The sequence below is a fragment of the Notamacropus eugenii genome, chromosome 2 (genome assembly GCF_028372415.1).
Source record: "Notamacropus eugenii isolate mMacEug1 chromosome 2, mMacEug1.pri_v2, whole genome shotgun sequence".
Lineage (NCBI taxonomy): Eukaryota > Metazoa > Chordata > Mammalia > Diprotodontia > Macropodidae > Notamacropus > Notamacropus eugenii.
The window spans coordinates 94350211-94369786 of record NC_092873.1 but is presented as its reverse complement, the minus strand read 5'-3'; the positions used below and the strand labels follow the sequence as shown (position 1 = coordinate 94369786).

At 40.5% G+C, this 19576-nt stretch overlaps 1 protein-coding gene across 11 annotated transcripts in view; it reads left to right on the top strand.

Annotated features, from left to right (window-relative positions):
• The window catches only part of CPNE5 (copine 5), a 209361-nt gene that overhangs the window by 57799 nt on the left and 131986 nt on the right, over positions 1-19576 (top strand). For all 11 annotated transcript variants that reach the window (XR_011974210.1, XM_072641939.1, XM_072641940.1 and 8 more), the window contains exon 4: positions 18728-18831. Coding sequence is in view for 10 of the 11 variants with exons in the window: in XM_072641939.1 (XP_072498040.1) it covers positions 18728-18831 (104 nt within the window). In the remaining variant the exon portion in view is untranslated. The remainder of the gene's footprint in view (positions 1-18727; positions 18832-19576) is intronic.

Below are 19576 nucleotides of genomic sequence, written 5' to 3'. Positions count from 1 at the left end.
AAATATACTCACTCTCACTTCATGTGTATATGTGTATATTAATTACTGTCTCTGGGTAATGATTTCTCCAAAGTCTCGAAGGTAATTCATCACCTCTGGAGTTCTGTGGGGGCTCCTGCAACCCCTTCCTACCCAGTGAAACATTCAAGTGCCTTCTGGATCCACCCCCTCCAGCTTCCATGGGGACTCCATTTTCTCCTCTGGCAGAATTCATTCTCTAGAGGAATTCTCTTCTATTGAAGCATCCAGGGCCATTTTAAGGAAGCTTGATCTTCACTTATATGCTTTTTTTTTTTTTTTTTTGCTGAGAGGATTTATTAGAGGAATTTGGGTTGAGACTGAACAAAGCCTTTGCTGAATCTCTATGTAGAAATGAAACCTGGCTCTTTTGGGGGCTGATATTTATGTATAATCCTGCCAGGCAGATTCCTTGAGGTGTTAAGTTTTTATTTTGTTATCTTTCTGCAGTGGGGGAATGGGGGAAGGGAAAGAAAGGGAGAAAGAAGGGGGAGATTAGATGGCGTAGAAGAAAATGACTTAGTGAACTCCTTCATCTAGAAAAAGAAATCTCTGGGAAAAGTACTTACCTGCAATCTCCTGGAAAAAAAAAAGCCATGAGAAAAATCCTTCCAGAGCCTAGGGACAAAGAGGTGTTAAGTGTTCTGCTGAGCTCCAAAAGGAAAAAGCTTCAGGCTGTGGAAAAGCTTGTGAATGTAAATTAAGATGGCAGGCAGGGTTACAGGCTGGGGACTGGGGTTTGGGCATTTTTCATAGTCATAGACTTTTACTGCTGGAAGGGATCTAGGAGATCACTTAGCACAATTCTCATATTCTGTAGTTGAGGAAACTGGGGCCCAGAAAGGGGAAATACTTTGTCCAAGATCAGAATCAAAGCCCACGTCCCCCTCATTGTGGCATAGCTTTCATGAGAGCTAAAGCTGGAAAAAGACCTTAAGGATCATTCAATCTAACCCGCTTGTTTTAAGATGAGGAAATCAAGACCCAGGGGAGGGAAGGGAACTGCCCACAGAGCAAATGTTGTTGTTATTCCATAGTTTTCAGTTGAATTCGACTCTTTGTGACTCTATTCAAGGTTTTCTTCGCAGAGATACTGAAATGGTTTACCATTTCCTTCTTCAGCTCATTTGACAGATGAGGAAACTGAGGCAAACAGGGTGAAGTGACTTGCCCAGGGTCACATAGCTAGTAAGTGTCTGAAGTCAGATTGGAACTCAGAAAGATCAGCCTTCCTGATTCCAGACCCAGCACTCTGTCCACTTCGCCACCTAGCTGACCCCTGTGTAAAAATATGGCCAATTTTGAGATTTATCTTATATGACATTTCATCTCCCCCCTATGGATCTTTGCACAGGTAAAGTCTGATGTGCTCTTTCATCACTTTGGTCTCTTAGTCTCTAGCTTCCTTCAGAGCTTACCTCAAGGGCCCCCCCCAGCTTGAATCTGTTCCTGACCACCCCTCCCCTTTCCCAATTTCTTTGTATTATGTACTTTGTATAAACCTTATATTTACTTATTAATCAGTTTGGAAGCATGTAAAATTGCTTATTATGTATCTGACGATGAACTGAGACCTGGGAGACTTTAGCTTAAAAAGGCCAAGGTCTCCCACTTCATTGGGGCCATCTCCAGCAGTCCTGATCTATATCTTGCCCCTAGACCCAGATGACTCCTGAGGAGATAGTGAGGCTGATGACCTTGCACAGCCCTGCCTCACTTAAATCCAATTCACTTGAAAGCTATGGCATGGTCCTCTTTGAGAATGAAGGACAAACAATAAGTGTTAAAAACTCTCTTGACACACAAATATGTATCAAGGAAATTTTATTACAGCAGAGTTCAGAGGAATCGAACACTTTGGCCAAAACTGACTCCCCTCCACTTCAGGAGGAGGGAATGTCTTCACTGTTCATTCCCCTTGAATGAATGGGAAGCTCCCAAGTAAGGCTACTGGAAGACCACCAGTTGTTCAGACCAATGCAAGCCCTATTATACGGTTCTGAATTTTGGACTTCCTGTCATACCATCCTTTGGCCAGGTGACTTCATTCTTCTCTGAGACAGTCTTTCCCTCAAACAGCTCATCAAGCCAGTGCACAAGTTTCTGACTTTTAATTTGACTGAGCTAGGTTACAACATTGATCACTTAAAGCTAGGAGTTTTAACCTATGGAAACAGAACTTCCTTGTTTCCCACAAGTGTTAAAGATAAAATGAAACAGTTCCTGATCTCAAGTAGCTTGCTTTCTTTCTGGGAAGAAGGTTATATTTGGTTGTTGAGTCATTTCAGTTGTATCTCTTTGTGACCCCATGTGAGTTTTTCTTTTTTTTTTTTTTTTCTTTTTTTTTTTTATTTAGCTTTTAACATTCATTTTCACAAAATTTTGGGTTACAAATTTTTCCCCTTTTCTCCCCTCCCCCCCCAAATGCCAAGCATTCTAATTGCCCCTATGACCAATCTGCTCTCTCTTCTATCATCTCTCTCTGCCCTTGTCTCTGTCTTCTCTTTTGTCCTGTAGGGCCAGATAGCTTTCTATACCCCTTTACCTGTATTTCTTATTTCCTAGTGGTAAGAACATTACAGTTGATCCTAACACTTTGAGTTCCAACTTCTTTAGCTCCCTCCCTCTCCACCCCTTCCCTTTGGAAGGCAAGCAATTCAATATAGGCCAAATCTGTGTAGTTTTGCAAATGACTTCCATAATAGTTGTGTTGTATAGGACTAACTATATTTCCCTCCATCCTATCCTGTCCCCCATTACTTCTATTCTCTTTTGATCCTATCCCTCCCCATGAGTGTTGACCTCAAATTGCACTCTCCTCCCCATGCCCTCCCTTCTATCATCCCCCCCCACTCTGCTTATCCCCTTATCCTCCACTTTCCTGTATTGTAAGATAGGTTTTCATACCAAAATGAGTAGGCATTTTATTCTTTCCTTTAGTGGAATGTGATGAGAGTAGACTTCATGTTTTTCTCTCACCTCCCCTCTTTATCCCTCCACTAATGAGTCTTTTGCTTGCCTCTTTTATGAGGGATAATTTGCCCCATTCAATTCTCCCTTTCTCCTCCCAATATCTTTCTCTCTCACTGCTTGATTTCATTTTTTTTTAAGATATGATCCCATCCTCTTCAATTCACTCTGTGCACTCTGTCTCTATGTGTGTGTGCGTGTGTGCATGTGTGTGTGTGTAATCCCACCCAGTACCCAGATACTGAAATGTTTCAAGAGTTACAAATATTGTCTTTCCATGTAGGAATGTAAACAGTTCAACTTTAGTAAGTCCCTTATGACTTCTCTTTGCTGTTCACCTTTTCATGGTTCTCTTCATTCTTGTGTTTGGAAGTCAAATTTTCTTTTCAGCTCTGGTCTTTTCATCAAGAATGCTTGAAAATCCTCTATTTCATTGAAAGACCAATTTTTCCCCTGAAGTATTATACTCAGTTTTGCTGGGTAGGTGATTCTTGGTTTTAGTCCTAGTTCCTTTGACTTCTGGAATATCCTATTTCATGCCCTTCGATCCCTTAATGTAGAAGCTGCTAGATCTTGTGTTATCCTGATTGTATTTCCACAATACTTGAATTGTTTCTTTCTAGCTGCTTGCAATATTTTCTCTTTCACCTGGGAGTTCTGGAATTTGGCCACAATGTTCCTAGGAGTTTCTCTTTTTGGATCTCTTTCAGGCGGTGTTCTGTGGATTCCTTGAATATTTATTTTGCCCTCTGGTTCTAGAATCTCAGGGCAGTTTTCCTTGATAATTTCATGAAAGATGATGTCTAGGCTCTTTTTCTGATCATGGCTTTCAGGTAGGCCCATAATTTTTAAATTGTCTCTCCTGGCTCTATTTTCCAGGTCAGTTGTTTTTCCAATGAGATATTTCACATTATCTTCCATTTTTTCATTCTTTTGGTTTTGTTTTGTGATTTCTTGGTTTCTCATAAAGTCATTAGCCTCCATCTGTTCCATTCTAATTTTGAAAGAACTATTTTCTTCAGTGAGCTTTTGAATCTCCTTTTCCATTTGGCTAATTCTGCTTTTGAAAGCATTCTTCTCCTCATTGGCTTTTTGAACCTCTTTTGCCAATTGAGTTAGGCTAGTTTTCAAGGTGTTATTTTCTTCAACATTTTTTTGGGTCTCCTTTAGCAGGGAGCTGATTTGCTGTTCATGCTTTGACTTCATGTCTCTCATTTCTCTTCCCAGCTTTTCCTCCACCTCTCTAACTTGATTTTCAAAATTCTTTTTGAGCTCTTCCATGGCCTGTGCCCATTGAGTGGGCTGGGACACAGAAGCCTTGATTTCTGTGTCTTTGCCTGATGGTAAGCATTGTTCTTCCTCATCAGAAAGGAAGGGAGGAAATGCCTGTTCACCAAGAAAGTAACCTTCTATAGTCTTATTTCTTTTCCCTTTTCTGGGCATTTTCCCAGCCAGTGACTTGACCTCTGAATATTTTCCTCACACCCACCTCACCTCCTGATCCTCCCAGCCAGTGTTTGGGGTCTGAGATTCAAATGCTGCTTCCAGCCTCAGGGCTTTGGGCGGGGGCAGGGCTGCTATTCAGTGTGAGATTAAATTCAGATGCTCAGGTGAGGGCAGGGCTGCCTCTCAGGCTCAGTTCCCTCAGGGAGTTTATGCACAGACCTTCAACAATGGATCCAGGCTCCTGCCTGCTTGGAGAGCCCTGGTCTGCCGCTGCCCCTCAGCTTCTGTCTCCCGAGGGGGCCCGAGCCATGGGGGCACCCCACTCCCCCCTCGACCCGCCAAAGGGACTCTCTCACAGACCCCCGTCACCTGTGGGTGGAGGTACTTGTGCGGCCGCTGGAGATCCCGTCCCTGAAGCCTGCTCGGATCTGTTCCTCTCGGTGCCGCGGCCACGGCAGGGCTGTACTCAGCTCCCAGTCCCGGCGCCCAGTCCGCAGCACGAAGGACCTTTTACGAGAGGTTTGCAGGTCTCTCCGGAACAGAAATCTCCCTCGCTCCAATGTTCTGTGGCCTCTGGGTGCAGAATTCGCCGTGAGTTACTTCTTTGTAGTTGTTCTATGGGTTGTGGGTTCGGAGCTATGTGTATGTGCGTCTTTCTACTACGCCATCTTGGCTCCCGCCCCCGTGAGTTTTTCTTAGCAAAGATACTGGAGTGGTTTGCCATTTTCTTTTCCAAATGAGGAAACTGAGGCAAACAAGGTGAAGTGACTTGCCCAGGGTCACACAGCTAGTAGGTGCCTGAGGTCAAATTTGAATTCCAGATCCACTGTACCCCCTAGTGGCTGATAAAAGGGCACATTTACACCTATTCCTGTTGAGGTTTAGGGGTATTGGAATCCCAAAATAGCTACGCAGAGGTCCTACCTCAAATGAATTTGACCCAAGCCTTCTTTCAGCCATAGACGAAGTTTATTAGAACACTTGGGTCAGGTTTTTAGACTCAGGGCATGATTCTAAAAATCCATGCCTTGTTAGAGTAATTCTTTTTTTTAGGAAAGAGATCTACAATGGAGTGGCCAGTAGGCTGGGGTGCCTGGGAGGTAACAGAGAAGGGCTGGGTGCCCTAGGCTACTGCCAGGGACCTGGACCATGTGGCCAAGGGAGAATGGGGTTTAGATGGAATCAAGGGTGGGAAGTGGGGGGGCGGGGATTGTGTGCGAGCTCCAGAGGTAACAAACCATGAAGGGCTTGGTTAGGTTAGAGGTAACAGAGAATTGAGAGACCCACAATGGTCTCTCTTAGGGCCACAATGAAAGGCCAGGTGAGAGGATGACTGGGATGGGTCAATGCCTCAGGGGAATGCCAGAGACTTGACTAAGTGGGAAAATTCAAGGAGAGTTCTGGGGAAAGTTCCAGGCAGGTTTCTAGGGACTGCACCCTGTCGCCAAGGTCTGTGGTCTTCCTCCATTCCCTCATATATAGCCAGATTTATTTGACCATTCGTAGTATGAACAAGTTCCAGCTACTTAGTATTTTACTGGGCCACCATGTCTTGTAGTGGCTTCATAACTCCCAAACTGATTAAAATAAAAACAGAATTAAATTTTAATTTTTAGGATTATCAAGTCAGGGAAATATTTGAATCGTAATTGTTTTTAGAGCCAAAAGGGGACCTTAGAGAGATTATTGTCCACCCTCATCATGCTGATCCAACAAATGTTTATTAAGTGACTATCAGAGGCAGTACACTGTGCTCCCCCTTAGGAGGATACTAAGTTTAGAGAACATTAGGTCTTTGATCTACTGAAATTTACAGTCTGTTATAGGGATGGGTGACGTTTTGATGGCAGAGATATAGGAATGGTTTGCCATTTCCTTCTTGAACTCCTTTTGCAGATGAGAAAACTGAGGCAGGCAGAGTTTAAGTGACTTGCCCAGAGTCAAATAGCCAGCCAGGTTGTTGAGAAGTTTAAAAGTAGACTATATTTTTCATCCTAAAGACAAGAGGAAGCCACTGGAATTGAGTATAGAGTCACGTAGTCAGACTTGCCCTTAAGGAAAATTTCTTTGACAGTTGTGGTGAGCTGAATTGGAGTATTAAGAGACCTCAGGGAAACCAATTAGGAAGCAGCTTCAGTAATCTAGGTGAAAGACAACAAGAGTTGAACTGAGGTGATGGTTCTGTGAGTGGAGAGAACATGAGAAGGTAGAAACAGTTGGCTGCAGAGGTGAAGACCTTGGGAGACTGGAAGGATAGTGGTGTCTTCAACAGAAATAGAGAAGTTTGTAAGAGGGGAGTGTTTGGAGGGTGGGGTATGGAGCGAAGATATTAAGTTTAGTTTTTGGACATCTTAAATTTGAGAAGTCTCTGGGACATCCATTTTGAAATCGGGACCCCATTTTGTGGTTTTCTTGGCCAAGATACTGAAGTGGTTTGCCATTTTCTTCTCCGGCTCATTTTGCAGATGAGGAAACTGAGGCAAACTGGGTAAGGTGACTTGCCCTGGGTCACATGGCTAGTAGGTATCTGAGGCTGGATTTGAACTCAGAGAGATGAGTCTTCCTGACTTCAGGTCCAGTGTTCTTATCCAGTGCACCACCTAGTTGCCCCATTTATACTTAGCACTTAATAAAAGTTTCTTGGTTGATTGGTCACTTGATTTTACCCCATGACTGTTCATCTTCACCTCAGTAGCTCCCTCCCTTTGCCAATAGTATGCTTCCTCCATGAGAATGCTTTATTCTATTTGTTACTTATAGGCAAAGGTGTGCTAAAAATATTTAATAAGCATTTCTCCAAAAAAATCTGTGTAGGATATACATTTAGTTTGCAGTATTAACATTTTCTCAATCACTTTCTTCAGTCTAGACAATCAACAAAACAATAAATTAAACCCTGATTTGTAGCTTTGGCCAATTTCCAAGGTGTAAGTGTTTATCCTGAAAATGTAATACTTGGCTCTCCTAAGCCTGCGTAGACTGGCTCCAGAATGCCCCCACAATAGGTCATTACTCAATTTATGTTGCTGCCAACCAGCCCAAACATGTCTCTAGAATGCCCATTGAGTTGTCTGCAGCTTTGATTCCTGGGAGATTGTGATGTCATACTAATTAATCAACAAACATTTATTAAGCTCCTTTTATGTGACAGGCCTTGTGCTAAACTCTGGGGATACAAAAAGAGGCAAAAACACTTCCTGTCCTCCAGGAGTTTACAACAAGCAGACAAATAAATATAGACAAAGCAAGCTACATACAGGAAAAATAAGAAATAATTAACAGAAGGAAGGCACTGGAATTAAGAGGGGATGGGAAAGGCTTCCTGTGGAAGGTAGGATTGTAGTTGGGACTTATAGGAAGCCAGGGAAGTCAGTAGTCAGAGCTGATAAGTGAGAGCTTTCCAGGCGAGGTTGGGGTGGGGAGGGTGGAGGGGAAGAGAGACACCCCGAAAAAATGTCCAGGACCGAGAGATGGAGTGTCCTGTTTGGGAACAGCCAGGAGGCCAATGTCACTGGATCAGAGAATACATGTCAGGGAGGAAGGTGTCAGAAGACTGGAAAAGTAGGAAGGGGATTGGTTACGAAGGGCTTTGAATGCTCAACAGAGCATTTTGTATTTGCTCTTGGAGGCCGCTGGAGTTTACTGAGTGGGGGTTGGAGAAGGTGACATAATTGGATCTGCATTTTAGGAAAATTACTTCAGTAGCTTAATGGAGGATGAATTGGAGTGGGAAGAGACTGAAACAGAGAGAGCCATCAGCAGGTTATTGCAATAATCAAGATACAAGCTGATAAGAGCCTGCACCAGTGGGTTTAGAGAGATGTTACTTAGGTGAAATTGACAGACCTTGGAAACAGATTTGGATATGGGGTGTAGGGTGGGGGGAGAGATGATGAGGAATTCCAGATGAGCCCTAGGTTGTGAGCCAGAGGGACTGGGGAAGGGGGATGGTATTGCCCTCTATGGTAATAGGAAAGGTGGGATGGATCCGGGAGGGTTTAGGTCAAAGATAATGAGTTCCATTTTGGACATACTGAGTTTAATATGTCTACTGGACAGTTCTGAGATGTTGGAAAGGCATCACCACCATTCATCATTATTGGGAATTGATTGTTTTAAAAAAAAAAAGTAGAATCTGAATAGGAAGCAGCTTGGGATCATTAAAAGTACCGTGTGCATAAACCAGCCTGCTATTCAGTATCATGAAACTTTTTCATCAGCTTAGTCCGAGATGATGTCTGATTTCTTGCTGGCCTGAAGACAGGGGCTCATCTTTATGTAATCATAGGATAAAGATCAGGAAGGAAGCAAGCAAGCATTTATTAAGCACCTACTATATGCCAGGCACTATGTTAAGTGTTTTTACAAATTTTACCTCATTTGATTTTCACAACTTACCCCCATTTTATAGATGAGAAAACTGAGGTAAACAGAGGTTAAGTGACTTGCCTAGCTAGTAAGTATCTGAGGCTGGATTTGAACTCGGATCTCCCTGACTCCCAGCATTCTATCCATTGTGCCCTCTAGTTGCCCTCTTGAAGGGACCTTGGACATCAGCCTGTTCAACTTTCTCCTGTAACAGTAGAGGAAACTGAGAGTCATGGAAGGGAAGTGACTTTTCCAAGTGGTAAACAACAGAACTAGGATTTGAACTCAAGGCCTCTTGACACCATCATACCAGTGATGTTTCCTTTTATACCTGTTCAATTCTGCCCCCAAATTCTTGTCTTTCTTCAACACAGCTAACAGCTTAGTGTGTGGTGGAAAGAGAGCTGGATTTAGAGTCGGGGACATGGGTTCTAATAGCACACTGTTACTACCTGTATGACTTTAAGCATATCACTTTGGGCCTCAGCTTCCTCATCTGTAAGAGGGTGGTAGGACTGGATATCCTCTCAATCTATGATCCTATAAACAGAATGGCTCTGGAATCAGGAGACCTGGGTTCAAATTCTGCCTCTTATGTTTACTGCCTGTACAACAATTTAAAAGTAACCTTACCTCCTTGAGCCTTAATTTCCTCATCTGTAAAATGAGGGGGCTGGACTAGATGACTTCAGAAGGTCCCTTTCCTCTCTAGATCTGGGATCTAATGATCCTGTGATCAGTTCACAAGAGATTTGATGGAGTGATGCCTAAGGGGAGACCATTATGGTTAAGCATTGGGGATCTGGGACAGCTTCATGAAAGGTACAACATTTGAACTGGGCTTTAAAGGATGGGTAGGAATTCAGAGTAAACTGAGGGGATAGGGTGGATGGAAAGATATATTCCAAGTATTATTATTGTTCACTTGTTTCAGTCCTGTCCAACTCTTCATGGCCCCATTTAGGGTTTTCTTGGCAAAGATACTGGGGTGGTTTGCCATTTCCTTCTCCACTCCATTTTACCGATGAGAAACTAAGTCAAAAAGGTTTAAGTGGTTTGCTCAGGGTCACACAGCTAGTAAGCGTCTGAGGCCAATTTGAACTCAGAAAGATTAGTTTGTTTGGCTCCAGGAATATAGGGAACAGAAATATCTCTCAGGTAGAAAAAGAAAGGGCAGCATAGAGTCTGGTTTGGCTAGGGTTCTAGGAGAAAGAAGAAAAGTAGTATGAGATAAGACTGTAAGCCTAGGACTTTGAAAGGCAAGCAAAGGAAGTTGAACTGTATTAGAGCGTCAGTGGGGAGCTGCTGAACATTTTTGTGACTAGATATATGCTTAAGGAAGCTTAATGTGACAGAAGATTAAGAATGAGTTGGAGGGAAAATAGAATCACCAAACCATAGAATGTCAGAGTTGGAAGAATCCCCATTATAACACACCTGATAAGTAACTGCTCATGAGCTTCCCAGGTAGCCTATTCCACTTTGGATTGGATAACTCTCATGATGAATCCATTTTTTTTCCTGATGATCTACATTTCCCTCTTTAAACTTGCCCACATATTCTTAATTCTACTCCCTGTGACCAAACAGGACAAATCCAGTTCCTTTGCTGTAGGGCTATCTTACAAATACTTGAAGATAGTTATCACATCCCCTGAGTCTTCACATCTCAAGTCAAGTTAAACATGCCTTCAACCTTATTTCTGTGATAGAACTGAACTATAGACCACCTAGGCAGACAAGGGAAATAGATAAGTTAAGGAATGTGATAGGGTACTTCATTTAGTCAATTCTTTCAACCAGTCCTCAGATAACATTGACTCAAATTCCTTCACTGATCTAGATACTTGAATGCAATACTCAAGTTGGGGAGAGAGCATCTATTCAGAACACTGTACAACTGAACCATCATCTCTTTATTCCTGAAAGTTATGACTCTCTTAATGTAGTGTAAGATCTCAATTTGCTTCTTGGGCTGCCCTATGATATTGTGGTGTGATGAGCTTGTGGTCTACTAAGACCCTCAGATTTTCCTTTTCAGACACATTTCTGTCTAACCAACCATGTCTTCTCCATTTTGTTGCTTGTGAATTTGATTTCTTGAACTCACTTGTAAGACTTTACATTTATCTCTACTACTTTTCATCTTATGAGATGTCACCCAATTCTCTATCTTATCAAGGACTTTTGGATCCTGACTTCTGTCATCTAGTATGTTAGCAAATCCTCCTAGCTTTGTAACGTCTGAGAATATGAAAATGATAGCATTGATGCATTTATCCAAGTCATTGATAAGAATGTGAAGCCACACAGGACTAGGGACAGATCCTGGGGAATCTAAGTTGACATGGAACCATTAAAGAGTACTCTTTCAGTGCCCAAATTCACTCATTTCTGAATCTAATTGCATTATTGTTTGACCCATATCCAGGGGTATGGTACAATTTGCTCATACCAGCTTACAAAAGCCAATTATTATATTTTCAGGGTGAGCATTTGCACCCTGGACATTAACAAATGCTACAAATCAGGGTTTGATTTATTGTACTCTAAACTTTATAAAGTAATAGAAAAAATGTTAATAATGCAAATTGAGCTTAAAAGTGTGTTTCACATATTTCTTTTTGGAGAGTCCGTTATTAAACATTTACCATCACATCACTACCCTTATCTGCAAGGTGTACTTATCTATAAGAATAGCATAAAATACTTAATAAAAAAGGTTTCTTAAAATTTAGGTAAATTCTATCTCCACCATTCTCTTAGAAATACCAGTTTAGTAGCCCTGTTCCCCCCCAAAGAAATAAGGTCAATTGGGCATGATCTGCTTTTGATGAAGTTATGAGGGCTTTTTGTGATCACTGTCTTTCCTAGGCTGTTTTATTGCTCTAATAATGCATTATAGAATTTTCCCAGAAATGGGCCTATAGTTTGGAAATTTCATTCTCTTTTCATTTTTTGGAAACTGGGACAATAGTTGTCCTCCAATCTTTTCATACCTCTTATATTTTCCATGATATTTTAATTACCACTGACTGAGGTTTTAATATCATATCTATCTTTTTTCCCCTCCAGTGGCTGGGAATGTAGCTCAGCTGGGCTGGGTGACTTGATTTCAGCAAAGGCAGCTAAGTACTCTTTTACTATCTCCTGATTTATCTTGGATATCAACTCTCTAGAAGCCATTTTTGTACTGTCCTTTCCAGTCTAAAGGTCAGATGAGGAAAAATGAGTAGCTCTGTCTTCTCTCTATTGTCAGTTGGTATTGTCCCATTTGCCCCAAGCAGTGGTCCTATCCTTTCTTTGACCATACAATTTTTGACATTTTAGATACCTTCAATCAATCAGTCAATCAATAAATGTTTATTGAGTTTCTATCATATGACAGATAATATGCTAAGCATTCCCTTCCCTCCCCCATCTCCTACAAAAACCCCCAAATGCTTTGTGTTATTCCTACCTTTTCTTATCAGCTTCAGTCCTCCTTTTTTAAAAATTTAATATTTTATTTTTTCAAATAACATGTAAAAACAATTTTAACATTCTTTGTTCCAATTTTTTCATGCCAAATTCTCACCCTACTTCCCCTCTGCTGCCAATAAGAAGGCAAAGCAATTTGATGTGTTATACATGTGTAGTCATGCAAAACACATTTTCATGGAAGTCATGCTGTGAAAGAAAACACAGGGAAAAAAACCCAAGAAAAATAAAATAAAGACAAAGTATCTTTGGTCTGTATTCAGACTCTATCAGTTCTTTCTCTGGAGATGGACAGTACCTTTCATCATAAGTCCTACAGAATTGTCCAGGACCATTGTATTTTTTGGTTCACCTTCTCGAGGCACCATACCATGCCTTTGTATTAATTCTGTTAACTAACTTCACTTCCATCTCACATTCGTATCTTTGAAAAATCCAAGTTGGTTGATGAGTTTTTCCTTCCAACCATATCATCCTTCTCAGACAAGTTTCCCCTCTTCATTGGAATTGCTTCCCTTTGCATCTTAGGAATTTCATTCTTTTATTTCATTCTTGAGAGTTTTCCATCCTTCCAGCTGGCTTTTCCATGGAGAATTTTAATCTGTGGGACTAAAGTAGAGTCTTGGGAGCCTTCCTCTAATGATCAAATCTCCACAGATCTAGGGTTCCCATCAGACTTTACTAGGCTTGCCTCTCTTTCTATCACAAACTCTAGAAGGGAGCGATTACTTCCCTAAAAAGTTCCTTTATTCCTCACTTAGAAACCAGTGCTTTTCTGTTGATGAGAAAATCATATCCAGAAGAGAATCCCTCATTGTTGGGTGAAATTATCATTAAGGGAAGTGAAAAAGTTGTTGGCTGAATGTGGGAATTTGTTTTGCTTGACTGCTCATAATTGTTATAAGGGCTTTGTTTTTCCTTTCCTTTTCAATGAGGAGGAGAGAAAATAGATTTTCTTTGAAAAGAAATAGAAAAAAAGGGTTTTGGATGCTCTGCTTTTGGCACAGAACTCTTAACAGATGGATTCTGATTAAATGAAGTACCCTATCACTACTACATTCTTATTCCTCAACTTATCTATTTCCCTTTTCTGTCTAGGTGGTCTGTAGTTCAGTCCTATCACAAAAATAACTTTTCTTTGTCCCTCTATTGATCTTTACTCAAATACTTCCCACCATGCTTTCCTTACTCTGGTTCCTAGATTTCAGATATGTTTGTTTTCTTAATCTACTCCTACCACTCTCCTTTCTTAAAAATAAGATATTCCCATCCAAGTCATATTTCTGTCATGAGGCTTACCCCACCAAGACTCAGCAGTACCAGTGGGATCAAGTCTGCTTCTTTGCATTAATTTTTCTAGTTCAATTTTGTTAGGCAGGAAGTCACGTTAGGGATTACTGCAATGGTACTGGCAGATTGGGATGTGGTCCCATGCTAGCCAGAGGACTAGAGAGAAGAGAACTCTTTGGAGAAATAGAACAGGGTTGATATCAATAGAATTTAATAACTAATTGGATTTGAAGAAAGGGAGGAGTCAAAGGATAATAGAAAAATTGCAAATATGGGAGACTGAGTGAATGGGGATCTCACCAACAGGGATGAAAATCAAAACTGAAAGGGGCATGTTTTTTGGGGAAAGAAAATATGTTTGGTTTTGAGGTGCCAGTGAGGCACACCAATGACATTCTGCTGACAGTTGGAAATGTGGTTCTGCTTAGTTCAAAGAAAGATCCAGATTAGAGATAATGAGTTTGTTTGCATCAAGATGACAATTGAAGCCATGACATTGAATGAAGTTGAATAGGGAAAAAGTGTGAAGAGATGAGAAGACAACCAAGGACAGAACCTTGGGGTATACTCACTATTGTGGGAGAGAGGAGATAAGATGTGAATGAAGGAACTAGAAAAACAGAAATTTAAGAGGTGGGACCTGGGAGAGTATGGTATCTCTTAAGCCAAGGGAGGAAAAAATATTTAGAAGAAGGGAATGATCAGTAAAGATTAGGGAGGATAATCACTGATAATTTATTATAATAAATTAAATAATTATAAATTATAAATACATTAAATTATATAATAAAGTAAAATTTATTATAATAAATAAATGATTCCAAAGTCAATTGTGGCTCTTGAGAGAGTAGTTTCAGTGGAACGGGAAGGTAGGAAGTCAGGAAACAGCTGAGAGATATGATTTGATTCATACAGTGGGCCTTAAATTCTTTCTTTTTTCTTTAATATAAATGTTTAATTGATGGCATTTTTATATTATAGGCTGCTAAGTGGCACAGTGGATAAAGCATTGGACCTTGAGTCAAGACCTGAGTTCCAATTTGGCCTCAGGCACTTACTAGCTGTGTGCTACTGAACGAGTCACTTCACCCTATTTGCCTCAGTTTCCTCATCTGTAAGATGAACTAGAGAGGGAAATGGCAAACTCCTCCATCATCTCTGTCAAGAAAATCCCAAATAGGATTACAAAGAGTTGGATGTGACTGAAAAACAACTTCTTTTTTAATATAACTATCACTTTCCAACAACTCTACTAAGCCTCCATTAGAACCTTCCCTTGCAACAAATAAGTACAGATAAGCAAAACAAATCAATGTAATGGCCATTCTTCAGCTATAGCTTCTACCTTTTGGCCAAGAGGTAGGAGGCATTTTTTACCCTCAATCCTTTTATATATATATATATATATATATATATATATATTGGTGATAGTGTTGATAGCAGTTCTGATGTCTTTTAATGTTGGTCTCCTTTACATTAGGGTGGTCACTGTGTATAAAATTTGTTCTTGGTCCTGCTCACTGAACTGAAGTTGGCACAGTGGATTGAGTGCTGACCGGACCTGGAATCATGAAGACTTCATGAAGAGTTCAAATCTTGGTTTCAGATATTCACTGGCTATGTGACATTGGGCAAGTCACTTGATATCTGTTTGCCTCAGTTTTCCCATTTGTAAAATGGGGCTAGTAATAGCACCTACTTTACAAGATTGCTGTAATCAAATGAGATGATCTTTTCCAAACACTTAGTACAATGCCTGGCATAGAGTAGGTGCTTAATAAATGCTTATTCCATCCATCCATCCATGAGTCTATGTTATTTCAACTGTACCACATTACCTACCCAACAGAGCAGGATACAGAAGAAAGAACGCTGGGTTTCAGACCTATGCATAGGACCACTTCCTTTTTTCAAAGTTAATTTATTTTTATTTTTCAACATTCACTTCCATAAGTTTTAAATTTTTCCACCTCTCTTCTCTCCCTCCTCCCCAAGATGGCATTGCAATCTGATATAGGCTGTCTATATATACATTCCTATTAAACATATCTCACATTAGTCATATTGTATAGAAGAATTCGAATGAATGGGAGGAACCATGATAAAGAAAAAAACAAAAAAAGAAAATAGTCTGCTTCACTCTGCATTCAGACTCCATAGTTCTTTCTCTGGATGTAGACAGCTTTCTGTTTTTTAAAATTAATTTTATTTTATTTTCAGTTCCAAATTCTCCCCCTCCTCCTCTAATAACACCCATTGAGAAGGCAAAAAAAATTGTAAGTATGTATAATGATGCAAAACAAATTTCTGCATTAGGCATGTTCCAATTTTTTGAGGTGAAGAAAAAGAAAGAGAAAATATATTTCAATTTGCTCTTGGATCCAGCTGCTCTCTCTCTGGAGATGGATAGCATGTTTCATCCTGAGTCCTTTGGAACTGTGGTTGGCCATTCTGTTGGTTAGAGTTACTGTCTTTCCAAGTTGATTATCTTCACAATATTGCTGTTGTTGTATAATTTGTTCTCCTGGTACTGCTTACTTCACTTTGCATCAGTTCATAAGTCTTTCAAGGTTTTTCTGAAACCATTCCCTTCATCATTTCTTACAGCACAATAGTATTCTGTCACATTCGTATACTATAACTGGTTCAGCCATTCCTCATTCAATGGGCATCCTCTCAGTTTCCAATTCTTTGCCACCACAGAAAGAACTATTGTTAATATTATTGCACTATGTTCAGGAACACTTCTACTGTTTTTGTTGTTATTCATTTGTATCCAACTCTTTGTGACCCCATTTGGAGTTTTCTTGGTAAAGATACTGGAGTGCTTCTCCAGCTCATTCTACAGCTGAGGAAACTGAGGCAAATAGGATGAAGTGACTTGCTCAGGGTCACATAACTACTAAGTGTCTGAAGCCAGATTTGAACTCATGAAGATGAGTCTTCCTGATTTCAGGCCCAGCACTCTATTCACTGCACCACCTAGCTGTCCATCTTCTACTATTTATAATGGGGAAAGGATTCACCTTTCTGGACCTCCATCTCTAAAATGTGGGGATAGATTCACAGAATGTTCAAGCTAGAAGGAACTCAAGAAATAATCTAATCCTTTGCCACCATTTTACAGAGGAGAAAAAGGAGGTTCAGAGAAAAACATGTTTAGGATCATACAGGTAGTAAGTGGCAGAACAGGAATTTCATATCTAGTTCTTTAAATTCAAAATCCAGTATTTTTTCCCCCATGCCATACTGACTTCATAATACCATAGCCCCTTAACTTATAGGGATATTGGTGCTTTGTCAACTGTAAAGATATGCATCTGAGCTATTATTATTAATAATATAGTAATTTCATTCTCCTCATTTTTAAAATATGAGGTTCAGATAGAGATAGTCCTAGGAGAAGTCACCATCCTTTATAGTTTGTGTTCTTTGAACTGCTCTCTGTAAGTGAATAAACGTATTAGAATTTAAGATCCTCCTCCTCACTAAAAGCATCCTCAGGACAACTTCAATAGCAGAGAGGATGAGGGTGATGATATGTGCCTCATCCCATTACCACAAGATTTTGATTTTTCTGTTATATCTCTATATTTGGAAAACTTTTTGTCCTATATAACTTGGACATTATGAATATTTGGTATGGCTATATCTATTAAAAACAGTTCTTAAGTTTTTATACATCAGTGCTATCTGGGCAATTGTGGGCTGGTGTTCAGTCTATGATAATGTTCCAGTTCCAGTATCATTGGCTGAATTTTTGAGAAAATTTTAAAATTTATAGTATTTTGTTTGTTTATTTTGGGGAGGCAGTTGGAGTCAAGTGACTTGCCCAACTAGTAAGTTTCTGAGGCTGAATTAGAACTTAGGTCCTCTTGACTCCAGGTCTGGTGCTCTATCTACTGGACCACCTAGAGGACCCTATAGTATTTTTAATATGGAGATCATTTGCCAATCCAGGGCAGCTAGGTGGTGCAGTAGATAGAATGCCAGCCTGAGAGTTAGAAGTCCTGCGTTCAAATTTGGCCTCAGATACTTAGCTGTGTGACCCTGGGCAAGTAGCTTACCCCTGTTTACCTCAGGTTCCTTATCTGTAAAATGAGCTGAAGAAGAAAATAGCAAACCATTTCAATATCTTTGCCAAGAAAACCACAAACAGCATCACGAAGAATTGGATGTGACTGAAAACTGACTGAAAACAGCAACACACACAGCAAGTCCATGAAGATAGTGAGCTTCTGATGTATAATTCTATCCAGGTCATGTTATATTAGGTATTCAGTAGGAGCTGAGTCTTTGTAGCCTAGAGAGGTGTGATCCAGTTTCCTCCATTCCCTTGGTGCATCCTTCTCTAGGATGCCTTTTGCAATTTCTGGTGGCAATGACTTGGTCCTGAATTGCCATCAGAAACCCTTCCATTTTCCCAAACAAATGTGCATAACTTGTCCATTTGTTTGATACTTCTTTGTCCACATATTGTCGGTTGAGTTCATGCCGATGTCACCCATGGAGAGCCCTTGGATTCTGCTTTTGGATCCTGGCCATTTCACAGGCTCCATCTGGAGGCAAACAACTTTCAATTCTGTTTGACAAATCCAACCACATGCATCCGCTGTCAGCCTTTACTAGTGGTCAGTGTCTTCTTGTTCCCGAGTATTTCTGAGGAGTTTGTACTTGTTTATCATGTGTTCTAAAAATGCCTGCCACTTCTCTCCTTCCTTTTCAGTGAGATTTTATTAATCTTGCCACTTTGAGAGGGATGGGATCTGTGTTTTGTTAATATTTTATATGGGTTTTTTTCTGGATACTTTCCAAGTCTCTTACAGTTCATTTTATTATCATCATCAATCATCTGCTGTCTTCCTTCAGCTCCTCTTCCATTTTTAATCATAAAAAAAAAAAGACCCAGTGGAACTGTTGATACAAAACCATCTTCAGAGCCAGGAAGATGTAGGTTCGAGTCTGACATTGGGCAAATCACTTAACCTTTCAGGACCCCAGGCAACTCTAAGACAACAAGGTGTGTTGCAAAAAAGGTGCCTGTCTGCCTCTGTAGATGAAATTCCTCCCTGGAAGCTCCCTAGTTGATGAAATTCCAGGCACAGTTTCAAAAATAGATACTTTGCAGAAGTTGACGCTCTGACTTTTCTTGCAGTTTGGAAGAACGGAAGTGATTGACAACACACTGAATCCGGACTTTGTGAGGAAATTTATACTGGATTATTTCTTTGAGGAGAAACAGAACATCAGATTCGATCTGTAAGTGGGAGAAACAGGTCTACCCTGACTGCTGCTCCAGTCTCAGGATCAGCCTTCTGGGGTCTGTATGTGGCTGTGTGTTGGTGTGGAATGCATATGTGTGTGAATGTATGTGTTAAGGGGAGAGATTGTGTGGGTGGGAAGGAAGAAAGCAAGGGATAGGGCAGCTAGTGGTCTTATTTGTGGGTAAGCTGGAGATCTCTCCCCACTTCTCATCTCTTGGGCATATAACAAATGAAAAACCAAAGAGACAGAGTTTCTAGGTAATTAATAATCAGGCTAACTAATGATCAATAAATTGATGGTCAGTGGTTTCTCTTGGTAACCAAAGACCCCTAACAGAGACACTGAATGGCTTAAATATTTTTTTGAAAGGGATTGCCTCTGACAGGAGAAATTAACCCAGATTGATGAACATTTAATGAGGAGGTAGGTTAGGAGTCTTCAACTTTTCCTGCTGAGAATGTAGCTCTGCAGTGAGATTTAGCTACTTCCGGCAATCTGGACAGGGGAATCCATCTACATCCAAACCACTCTGGTTGGTTTTTTCTTTCATGAGCTGGATCACCCTAAATTCTAATGGAGGGTTACAAGGACAGAACTGTTCTCTTTGGGGCAAGAACTCTCCCAGACTGAATTTTGTTTACATTCCACCCCATCTTGGTTGAGTGGAATCTGGTCCAAAATTGAAGAACATGGTTCCCAAAGGTTAGGGGACCTCATCAATTGTCTCATCAATTAGCCA